Here is a 12,465-nt window from a genome sequence, read left to right as displayed (position 1 = left end):
CTCGCTTCAAGAAGTACTTTGAAACCTCAGTGTTGTTCCAGCTCATCACAGAGACCAAAGTGCTTTTCAGTTTATATGGTGCAATCTTTCTCAACTTGGCATTGAGATTTAATCTTTAGAACAAGTAGTAATCTCGGATTATTAAAGTGCGGCCCACAATCACTTTGGAAGCAAAGAAGAAGAGTAGGATTTTTTTTTGTATATGGATTTACTTAACAAATGGGACAAACGTTTGCCCGAGAATGAGAAACATTTCTCGAAGCGCACCTTCTCCAGGATATGTGAAGTGCTGAAGGTCGTGAGCCTGCGTGTTCCCACAAATTTTAAAGGGATAAGAACTTTGTGTTAGCAATCTTTTCCTTCGCCAATCAGTAGATGGACATGAAAACTTTGTTTAATACTTAATTTTCACATTTCCTCTTTACTTGAAGCTTTTTTTGGAAAGGAGACATTTGCTTGAGGTGCTCTTTTTAAATTCTTGGATTTCACATGACGTCACAGCCACCATCTTTGTGCCCCTAAACAAAGAAACAGCGGCCATATTTGTGTCCCGACCCAATCCTCTGAGAATTGAACTCTATTGTTATGCAAAGGTTTTCTTTTGTTTTCGCTGAAAAACATGGCTGTTGATCACGTGAGTGAAAACCAACAATAGACCTTTGCTATATGCATGTCACGCAATCTAAGGGCCCCATTGTGCAAACATCGTTGATTCGTGAGCTCCTTTCTTTAAGATCTGAGACGGTGATGTCGATGAAAACGTCACCTCAAATTATATGCTCTTTCGTAAGGTCTTTTGCGATTATTCCATCTCGTTCATGTATGTCGTACAATATGAGCAAAGCCTACTAAAAATAAAAAGGTAAGAGCAGTTTCAGATTAAAAATAGAAAATGATAAGTTCACATTACAGGACGTTTTTCAACCAAACTCTAGAGACACAATAACAATTGTGAAATGTACGACTTCTGGTGGACGAACAAAAGAAGCTAATGAGAGATCTTTTGTTTTCGTCCACCAACATTGCGACGATGTTACGTGAAAACCTGTGTACGCTCACGTTGTGGTCAAAAGCATGATTACTTTTCCTCTTTTAAAAGATGATTATTGTTCGGTGGGGTTGTCTTTGCGGTAGCTGTTGTCGTTTCTTTAGGGATTTTAAGCATAGACAACTGCAACGTTAACGAAAACGTCATTCCAAAATATAACCTTACCGCTAACGCAAGTACTTAGCGATTATTCCAAGTTGTTCACTACCCTCTAACTAGATGGGTACAACTGGTTTTATACTATAGAAAATTAATGGTTCATTGTTGTATGTTCACGTTGTTGTCGAGTACGGGAAAAAATGCACGGAAATTCGCGCTGCACGATTATTTTTCCTTTTTTACCAGACTGAGTAATATTCTTGCTTTGTGGAACAGTTGTCGTTGTCGCGGCTGTTGTCTTTGATTAAAGCCCTTTTTATCGTGACTCAGGACTCAAGGATGGCACAGTGGTGAGAGCACTCGCCTCCCACCAATGTGGTCCGGGTTCGATTCCCGGGCTCGGCGTCATATGTGGGTTGATGTTTATCTCCTGGTACACCGGTTTTCCCCTCTCCTCAAAAACCAACAGTGTCCCCAATTAGTGCTCCAGCGCTGGAACTACTAGACACTTAAATAAAGTTCCCCTTTTCCTCTACTAACGTTACGACAGCGGATTGGAGGAAAACCCATCGCAAGTACAATAACAAGTCATTGTCCTCCGTACGTACAGAACACTAATCATATACATTTTCTTAAATTTCTCTCTTTACGAAAACCTACACACCTTCGAGAAGACGATCTCCTGCTTGCTTCAGATCCTCACCACCTTCTTCTGGCGAACTGTGTTCCTGAAGCAGTTTGGAAAGCTCCACTAGAAATATTTTCTTTACATCTCTTAAACATATTTTCGACTTAATTCCAAGTGATCATCGTAAATTTGCTTTTATTGAGCTCGTTTAACACTGCGCAGCACGCAGTGAGGATGCCATACGGATCATTAAAAGGAGCAGCATCAAATATGACTTATAAAAAAATTAGGATAGTACATGTACTCTCATTGGTCAATAGCTGTGTTTAGATGAGAGTATGTAAACACGGCTGTGACATCACACGAATTTTAATTAGTTATGTGTTGTCAGATGCGCGTTTTGATTGGCTGGTAGGAGATATGAGCGTGAATCAAGAAAATCTGTTTCAATCAAGAAGTAAAAGAAAAAGACCAGCATTTGTCTTCATTTGTCGAATTTATTTTTGAGAAATATTTCATAGAGGACATTTTCTGTGTTACATAGTCTCATCTAAACACGAGGGGGAATTGGGGGAATTAGAGACAGTTATGCAAACCAAAGAATTCCCTTGACACTGCCATAGCTTTGTTTTGATTGGCTTTTACACCAGTGGGCGTACTGGATCTCCCAGGGGAGGCGTTCTATATTAAATCTACTCGGGACAGGGTTGACTCCAACGTAGGCCATATATGGGAGATAGAGGCTCCCCTTGATGAGCTCCTGCTTTTGACTTAAATTAAAAGGAGTTCTCGCGTTGGATGTCACAATTGACATTATTGAGAGTGCATCTACTTTGGTGAATTTCTGGACACAAGTGTCTAAGAGAGCGAGTACCTGGTGATCCAATTTTAAAAACAGTGTAGTCAACAAGTTATTTCCTGTGCTTTCTCGAGTGCTGCGAAAATCCACTTGACAATACTTTTGGTCGCTGATCAAACGAACTCGTACCTGGGCGTCGAACGGGGCATCGCCGTCAAACCTATTTCCAAAGATAGCTTCGTTGTTAGATAACTTCTTGAATAGTCTAGAAAACCGGTTCTTGCAAATCCTTAATGAATAACAGACATTTGAAGACTTTCTTCCCTTGTATAAAGTGATAAACCGCCAGACCTACACCCCAGCGCTTGCGCAAAAGCACTTTGGGACGTTAAAAAGTCCACACCCCTCTCCCAAAGGGAAGGACAATGAGTTGTAGTGTGATACACTGACAGTTGTAGGCATCAACTGTTGTGCTTACACAGCGCAGCTATTAGCTTCAAACGTGGTTACGAGAGGTTTTCTCTAGGTAAATACAAACTTTACCATAGTAAAATTGTGTGATTACGCACGAGCGATTTTTCCCCGGAAACTTCTACAAGGTTAATAAATTGTCATGGATAAGAACTCTGAGACGTTAAACAGATAACAATAGAAAATTCCCCTCGCAGAACCCTAGGTATACTGAAGAGATAAAATACCTCAAATAAAAATCATCCATGCCTTTTAAACTGACTGGGCACATTCCACCTGACACGAACACAAATGCCTTATCCTGTCCCGGGATCATCTTCCTTCTAGAGCTAACATTGCAAGACGTTATTCCTTCCTTGACATGCTCTTGTTTGACCTTCTCTCTGAGGTGGACGGGATAGCAGATTAGGAACAAGATATCTTGAGAATTAAGGCGTTTTGCTGGTTGAAAGTACGCGAAAAAGTTTGCCTCTCGTGGCTGATTCCATATGAGACTTGACAGGTAGGTAATAATCCCAGAAGCATTTGATCTGATCTCTTCTTTGCACAAATGAACGAAACACGTGTATCTTAAAAAAATATAAATTTGCCGAAAAAGACTGAGGAATTAATATAACTCAGTATGGACAGAGCCTTATCAAGCAACATTTCATAAACTTTCCTTTGTAATTAAAAGGTTTTAACAAAGCATTTACATTTTACTCAATATCCTCTCAAAAAGATCTTCATTAAAAAAACTTTATAATTCAGACAAGCCATAGTGCTACTACGACCAAAAGATCAATTCTTCTTTTTCTTTGGATTCCAAAAGTATGTTAACAAAACACTAAGTGACCCAAGTTTTAAGACTCGATTTAAAAAAGACAGCTGTTTCACCCAAATGTGCCTCCGAAATTGCACCATCTCTGTGCCAACTATTCAATATCTCTCTGGAGTGCGGATCCTTTCCTGAGAAGTGGAAAGATGCCAATCTTGTTCCTATCCATAAGGGCGATTTCAAGGCAGCTCTTAGCAACTATGGAGGTAGTTCAATTCTAGCTGAGCTTTCTAAGATTCTAGAACGGCTTGTTTTCAATGATATTTTGGGAGCCATGTCCACAAACCTTACCCATTGGCAACTTGGTTTTAAAGGAAAATCGACCGTTACCCAGTTGATTCAGGTAGTTCATTAATTTGCTAAAGCTCTTGAGCTAAGGCAACAAGCTGATGTCATTCATCTTGACTTTTCTGAGGCCTTCGATCGGGTTCCTCGTGAGTAGCTTTTACGTCTATAAGCTTGAATGCTTTGGCATCAGAGGACAGTTCTTGTCCTGGTTTAGGTCTTGTTTAACAGGCAGGAGACATAGAGTTGTTCTTGATAACGAAGGGTCTGACTTTCTTCCCGTGACATCTGGGGTCCCCCAAGGATAAATTTTAGGGCCTCTTCCTTTCTTAATTTTTATCTTTGACTATTTTCGCTGACGATTCTAGATGTTTTCGGGTAGTGTTGGGTCAGGATGATGGTGACAGGTTACAAGAAGACTTGAATAATTTATTTGAATGGTCTTGCACCTGGGGAATGGAATTTAATGTTTTGAAATGCAAGGTTTTGAGAGCGCCTCGTACTAAATCAGGGATTGAAGGGGACTGTTTTCTTCGTGGAACTAAACTAGAGAGAGTGAATGTTGAAAAAGACCTGAGTATCTTAATTAGTAATGATTTGAGTTGTAACAATCATGTAGATTTTATTGCTTATAAAGCACAAATGATGCTCAACGTATTTTATCGAACATGCAGTGATATAACGTACATCAAAACAAGAAAAAAAGTTATATATAGCTTGGGTCAGATCTCGATTGGATTATGCTAGCACAGTATGGTCCCCTCATACTAAAAGGAACATTATTAACATAGAACAAATTCAGCGAAGAGCAATTAGATTTATTCTCGGTAAGGACTTCCCAGAAAATGAACGCTTACAAAACTAAACTTACTGCCATTGTGTTATCGTAGAGAAATAAGTGATTTAGTGTTCTTCTTTAAGTGCTTTAAGAACTTTTATTCTTTGAATATTTTATATTATGTATCACTTTGCTCTTGTGTGCAACCTCTTTGCAGTACTGATCATCTTATTCTCAGCGTGCTACTTTGTAGGACTGAAGAATTTAAGAATACCTACTTTGTGCACATTCCTGTATTTGGAACAATTTACCCCTGAGTATCTAGGAATCTAGCTCTTCACTAACTTATAGAAAAAATGAACTAAAATTATATTATGACAAATTCCTCCTCAATTTTAAATGTATCTTAGCTAGATTGCACTACTGTGTTATATGTATTAGTTATCTATAATTCAATTGTTTACTACATATTTATGTATTTTTAACTTTACAGATGTATATAGTTTTATCTAGGGTGCTTGCAATAAGGAATCTAGTATTCTGTTTAAGCCATCCTCAGATTCATGTATTCTTTGTTTATATGTAACATAATGAAATTTGGTTTATTTCAAATGGTCTTTTCTTATGTAATGGTCAACCATTACTAACTTTAAAATCTTGATCAAGCTGGATCGAGCAGAAAATGATATGAAAGACTTACAGTTTAAAAATGCAATGCTATGTACGCAGCAAAGGAAGTTTCGGGCTCTCAGAGTTTTAAACTCGTGTTATGCGTAAATAATAAGCTGCATTTATAGATCGTTTTCACGTGACGTCACAGCGGCCATGTTGGTGTACAAGAACAACAGACGTTCTCTCCTTTGGGAACCAAACTCTATTTTTATGCATATTCCATGCATACATTTTGTATTGTTTTGTACACCAATATGGCCGCCAAGTCACGTGAGTGAAAACCATCTATTCGGTGAAATTCTAGCGAGTAAATGACGTAACTTTCAAAATCGACTCACAGCTAATTGACATCTAGCTGTGGTGCTGTGCTCCGACATCAAACATGGACTGTATAGCGGCAGCCAGAGGCGCCTTTGTATGCTTTCAGCCCGATGTCGTGAGCCGCACCCTTCGCAATTCAGTCCTCGACTGCAAGTAAGGGTGATTAGCACTAGCAATATTTATTTTATTTATTTATTTAGATCCACCCCTCTGAGGTCCAATCGGTCAGTTTTGAACGTGAGTAATGGCGGACCGTGAAATCCAAAACTTACCAATATGTCCTCAGCCTCTGAAATGATGATTACCAACAATTCCTAATTTTCTCTGGATTGACTGTTATCGTTAATTTAGATTACTATGTCCCAGGACTTGTGGTTGCAGATGAAAAGAAAAAAAGTAAAAGTTGCATTCCTGGACAGGTCTTGAACCTGGAGCACCCACTTTGAAGGAATTGTTTTTATCCACTTAACCACTAAAGATCAACTGCCTGACAATTGTACCGATTATTTACCAACACTAATTAGTACATATAAAATATTGCTGAACAGTGGTTACGTCTAGTGCTTGATTTTAAAATGGTTAGCTTTCTCTTGAAGTTTACTAAATGGCATCATGATATTCTCCTGTTTAAACTTGTTTCTTAGCGGGTGATAATACACGTTCACAGGGGCATTGGGAACAAAGAAAATACTGACATATTAAAAGATGGGGTAGTCTACTGGTTAAATGAAAGGGTTATTAATCGAACATTCCCAGGTTCGAGTCCTGTGAGTTCAGGCATTGGAGTTCGGATTTTAAAAATAGATATTCACTTCCCATAATCCCTAACAAGCGTTAAGCGTCCTAAATTGATGATAATAGTCAATTGGGGAAAATTAGAATTGTCGATAATCGTCCCCTCAGAGGCAGAGGATGGGTTGAACTTACACTCAAAGAAAGCAGCCTTTGGATAAAAATCAAAGCTCGTAAATTTGCTACAATCTTGGACAAAACTCGTTGGGAAAATGTAACGCGCTAATTTGTCTGCGTGATAACGATTAATTTCTTCCCACTTTACCCCCTCCCCCCATTCCAATGCTGGTTAAAAGACGGGCAAAGGCTTGTACAGTATGTTTTGAATCACATTGTCAACATTGGTTGGGGGGGGGGGGGGGGGGGAAAGGACCAATATACTTTGTAAGTGCATGTTAAATGATGCTTAAGCTAGAATTTTTCCCAAGAGTTTTGTCCAAGATTGTAGTCAGGTGTTAAGTAAACACAACTTCAAAATCTGAAGACAAAAATTTTCATAGTAGCAATTTAAGCTTTGTATTCCTTAGTAGTCTTTGTTGAAACGTTGATAAGTATGACCTTTTGATCGCTTTTGTTTGCTGGAGAGCTGGCTTTTCATAATGGCATTGCTACGTGGTATCCAGGTATGTGAACTCTAGCTGCAACTAGCCTATTTAAGGTACTTCCTTTGAAAATGACGTACTATCCAGACTTTTGCCAAACCTGGCACAATTAATATTCACATACAGGACATTGAAAAAATGAAATAAAAAGATGGAGTCAATGTCCTTCTTTTCGCGCTGCATGCCCTTTATTCTAAGTGGTTTTTTGTTTTTTTTTGCCGAACTACTCCAAACGAGTTCCAAACTTGATCAACCGGAAAAATTGTTGTTATATAGCAAAAACTACTGAATATTACTGAAAACTTGAGCCTACTTGATTGCCTGGACTATAATCTTCTAACAAAGTGATTTTTGCTCCTTGAAATATGTTTTCTGTATACCTATTACGTGTCACCGTGCTCGTTTCTTCGCAACACGACGACAAATGGACAGCAAAGGGGCAGTTTCGGCTTCAAAATGATCATTTTCCGCAAAGGATTTGGGCGAGTTTCAAAATGACCACGTCTTAACCGAGCCGAGAAAGGTTAACATGATTGCACTTAAAAGCTCTTGAGCAGCAAAAGCGGCCTTTGTTGTCTCTCTTCAAATGGCCGGCAAGAAAGGCTGCCATCTTCGAAGTCGCAATGTTACGCCCAGTATGAGCTGTGCGATACAAAACAAGGGAATCACCTTCATATATGAGTGGCAGAGCTGTATCACATTGAAATTAAACTCCAAGAGAAGCGCCTGATCGCTTTTATTTGGCATTGCTACACTTCCTGATTCGCTTACATTCACAGCCAATCAAAGACAAAAGAAAAGACCAATAGGTCTTTTACAACAATTGGTCACGTGACCTCTTTTTCACAAATACCATGATTCTGCCGAGTACATGAAATTATTTTTCCAGCAATAAAAAGAGCAGCTTAAAATGTGCTACCATGCCGATTTTCGTAAGTATATTGTTTAAACTGGTGTTTCACAGTTTTACAAAATTTAAGGATTTGTATGCGAAAAGGAGGCTTTGCCCTCCAGTCACGCTTCAATGATTTTCATACAAACCCGTGTATTCTCCTAAGTTTTCAAACCGCTTTGACAGTCTGAAAATTTCCACACGACTATATTTAATTGCTACACTTCCTGATTCGCTTACATTCACAGCCAATCAAAGACAAAAGAAAAGACCAATAGGCCTTTTCCAACAATTGGTCAAGTGACCTCTTTTTCACAAATACCATGATTCTGCCGAGTACATGAAATTATTTTTCCAGCAATAAAAAGAGCAGCTTAAAATGTGCTACCATGCCGATTTTCGTAAGTATATTGTTTAAACTGGTGTTTCACAGTTTTACAAAATTTAAGGATTTGTATGCGAAAAGGAGGCTTGCCCTCCAGTCACGCTTCAATGATTTTCACACAAACCCTTGTATTTTCTTAAGTTTTCAAACCGCTTTGACAGTCTGAAAATTTCCACCCTTGCACATTTATTTTCGCTCACTTGGTCCTTGGTAAGAATAGGAATCTCAGCTCTGTTTTTGGTGCTTAAGTATGGAAAATTCCACTGGAGGGCTAAAGCTTTTTCGTTCGTAAACAAGAAGTATGGAATTCTTGAGTCTTAAAATGACCATAAAATCTCTTCTTTACATAGTATTTCTCTGAAAATTTGTATTCTGGCTAGGTCAAACACGGTCTTTCCATATATGCTGCAGCGACATGTCCGGCGACAAAAAATGTCTGTAGTGTACACTGAGGCAACATGTTGCAGGGACGTGTAGCGAGGACATGTAGCAGGGACAAAATCACAACTTGTGCACACACATGAAAATGTTGCAGGTACATGTTTCAGGGATTGTTGCAGAGACATGTCCCTGCTACATGTCCCCGCTACACGACCCTAATGAATGTCACCTCAGTGTGCACTACACACCTTTTTGTCGCTGAAACATATCGCTGCAACATGACCCCTCTTGTCTGCACACCTTAAAGCCCGAACTTCAAGTTCACCAATTATGAGTCATGTGACTAATTGTTGCAAAAGGCCTACAGGGACTTGATCGCGCGCGCTTTCCCGCGTTTTTTGCTGGCTGCATGTGTCTCCTTTGAGATGTGATTGGCTAATTTGATGATCCCCATCAGCAGTGGGCCAAATGATTTTGTACTAATTTTTCTAACTTGCACTAAAATGCAATTGTTGGGGGCAAAACGGTAAAATAAGTACGCTATATTAGGTCAAGAAAGCAGAAAATACCTAAGGTTGAATGCAAACTTAAAATAAAGGACTAGAAATAAGGAATTATTAGTCAACCATTCTACTCAAAGTTAAAATAGCAACATATTAGAGGCAACCAACCAATCAAAAACGAATGAAGATCTCCTTCTGCCGGGATACTTGAGATACATTTACATTCGTCTAGACTTCGGATACGTTTCCTTTTAATATTTTTTATTCATATTGAAATGTTTTGGAAGCCTTAGATTCAGGGCAAAGCCAGGCGATAAAATAACATTATTGGCCCGGTAATTTTATAAGATCGGAAAAATGACGTCACGTTGCGCCAAATCGGCATCAGAGGTAACAAACAAAAGTCGTGTTATATTTTAACACAGTCTTCTAGTAAAAGAGTTGAGAACCCACAACAGTCAAGAAATTGCTTTCCAGCGTACAGACGCTTGAGGAGGATTGGGGAGAACTGCACTTAAAGAACTGATTTCAGAAAACAAGATCTCGTTTGAGTAGACACTTCACTGACAAGGAATATAACAAAGCCTGCGATAAGAAAGCATAATGATGGAACTGAAAAAGAGATCAATTGAGGAGAACCTTTTTCTTGGAATTTATTGAAATATTGAAGTACCATTACTGAGTTATTGAATTCGGGTTCGCATGATGTGAAGAAATATGCAGATCTCGGAGGGCAATATATACCCCTTGGGGGCAACCTCGTTACCAGGACCTCTCCCTTGACTTGTGGGTCCTGGGTACCAGGTTGCCTTGACACCACTTTTCTTGCTTTGCATAATTCCTCTTGTACCTCTAAAGTGTCAAAAGACTTATTTTTACTAACTTTCGTATACTCACCTTGAAAAGCGTCGAACCTGGAACTTCACCAAATTGCCATCAAAACTTGCAGGATTTTCAAGGTCACTGGTAATTTCAATCCATTCCTTGCTTTCTCCATCGGAGCTAAGAAAAAATATCCGGACTCGACAAACTGAAGGGTCAGGAATGTACTCGGGATCGAGTCCATGAGTAATTGGCAACTGAATTGTAACAGGCCTCCAAAATTCGGCACTGGGAGAGCCCAAAATACGTAATATTGGTCCCGAGCACAAATTGAGACCATTGAATTCATCCTGAAGAACTTCTTGCACCTGAAGAAGAGAGAGAACAATGCCAGAATAGCAACTACATTTGCTTTGCTATGGTTTTTTCTGCTTGGAAAAGGCTGGGCGTTTCACAGCATTTTTCTGCTAAGTAACCTGATCAACTGGCGAATGGAGACCGGAGGTGACCTTGTGCATGCTTTGACAAAGATCTAACTTGTATCCTTACCAACATCTAAGTCATGTTTTCAGCCTATCAGAAGATCAATTAAATAAGGTCTTTTTGCTCCCTCATGAAATGGCCTTTGAACCATGCATGAAAGCTTTTCTATTTAAAGTTCTTAATACGATCCTGTTAACAAACACAAAGCAATGTACAATAGGTTATATCCAAGATGATAAATGCTCGAGACCCTTTTACAACACGTACAACACTTGTGGAAGAAATTTGAATAGTATTTCTATTCATTGGCAGGAGAATTCAACCCTCTTACTCTGCAAGATGTCATTATTGGAATAATTTATGCCCTTTGTTAAAATTACTTGATATTGATCGCTAAATTGTATTTATAGGCCCGCAGAAGAAGCCAGATTCTTCCCAGCATAATCGTCTTTAAGTCAAACGTTAAAATTAAATATCAAAGAAAAAAGTTCATACGTCTTAAAACTAATAGTACAGAAAAAAATTAAAAATGAAGTGGACTCTGTCTCCTTGTATCCTTTGGTAAATTGTGTTCTTGCTATAGGGAAGATATCGTTGACGTCACTTATTGTTATTAATGTGCCAACCAGAGCCTTATTGGCTGTCGAAACAAAGGGTCTTTTGTTGCTGTGGTTCGCACATTTGAATAACAAAAGCAATGTTTGTAAACAGAATTCTTCCTTATACCCAACATCGTAAGACAAAAATAGGTACGCACTGCGTACGTGGTCGGACATGGAACAATTGCACTAAAGCCTCTGTTACACGTTGAAACTTTTCGCTGAAACTCTTATGCAATGGCGCTGCAAAACAAGTTTCAGCAGGCGTTGCACCGTGTAACATTAAGGTCGAAATTCGGTCGGGAACGTTGAAACTGGTCTCGAAATTTGCCTTAGCCGATTTCCGCTTCCCTTACGCAGCGTATTATAACAAGCCCGAGCGAGACCAGTTTCACGAAGTGGTTTTACACGGTGAAACTCTTGTTTTTATCACCACTGCGATTGCTGCAACCGTTGCAGAAATACAAAGCGCTTCTACTTTCGTGAAACTCGTCTCGCAACGGAAGTTAAAAAAAACTTTTACAAAACCGATCATGTTACACGGTGCAATGCTTCCTGAAACTTGTTCCGCAGCGCCGTTGCTCACAAGTTTCAGCCAAAAGTTTCAATGTGTGACAGCGGCTTAAGTACATAGTTTTGAATTGAAGTCAGGGCATAAACAATGGGCCAGCTTGAGAGGCAAATGACAGGTTGATTACCGCTACACAACAATGTGCAATATTTAATTGAATCAACTATGGTATTGAAATAATAATGGTGTGCAATTAATTACAGCTTTAGGGAAATCAACAGTATAAGAGCAAAAAAATGTAATCAACTGATTTCAATGTATTTGGAAAACTGGACTAGAAGAGAAACGTCGTGACACTGTCAAACAAGTAGAGCAACCAAACAATTTGCGTCTTCTTTTCTTCAGCCGTTCAGTTTTTTGTTCCACTGTTTCAGTCAGTAATTTTTCCTTTCCCTTCGCAGCCCGTTCTTTTAATCTTTTAGTTCTTTGTTCTGGGGTTTCGTTCAACAATTTCTCTCTTCTTTTGGCATTCTGAAAACGATTCTTTTTTTTTTAACTGTGTCACCATTCAAATGCT

General features: G+C 39.0%; 1 protein-coding gene across 1 annotated transcript in view; it reads right to left on the bottom strand.

Annotated features, from left to right (window-relative positions):
- LOC137998116 (tetratricopeptide repeat protein 28-like) overlaps positions 1-12,465 on the bottom strand; it is a 40,218-nt gene that overhangs the window by 4,328 nt on the left and 23,425 nt on the right. The window contains 4 exon segments of the mRNA XM_068844534.1: positions 1,812-1,875; positions 2,650-2,794; positions 3,273-3,614; positions 10,371-10,663. Of these exon segments, the coding sequence (XP_068700635.1) occupies positions 1,812-1,875; positions 2,650-2,794; positions 3,273-3,614; positions 10,371-10,663 (844 nt within the window).

Source organism: Montipora foliosa, chromosome 3, assembly GCF_036669935.1.
Source record: "Montipora foliosa isolate CH-2021 chromosome 3, ASM3666993v2, whole genome shotgun sequence".
Lineage (NCBI taxonomy): Eukaryota > Metazoa > Cnidaria > Anthozoa > Scleractinia > Acroporidae > Montipora > Montipora foliosa.
Note: the sequence above shows the minus strand (reverse complement) of the source record. Positions and strands in the feature narration are given on the sequence as shown.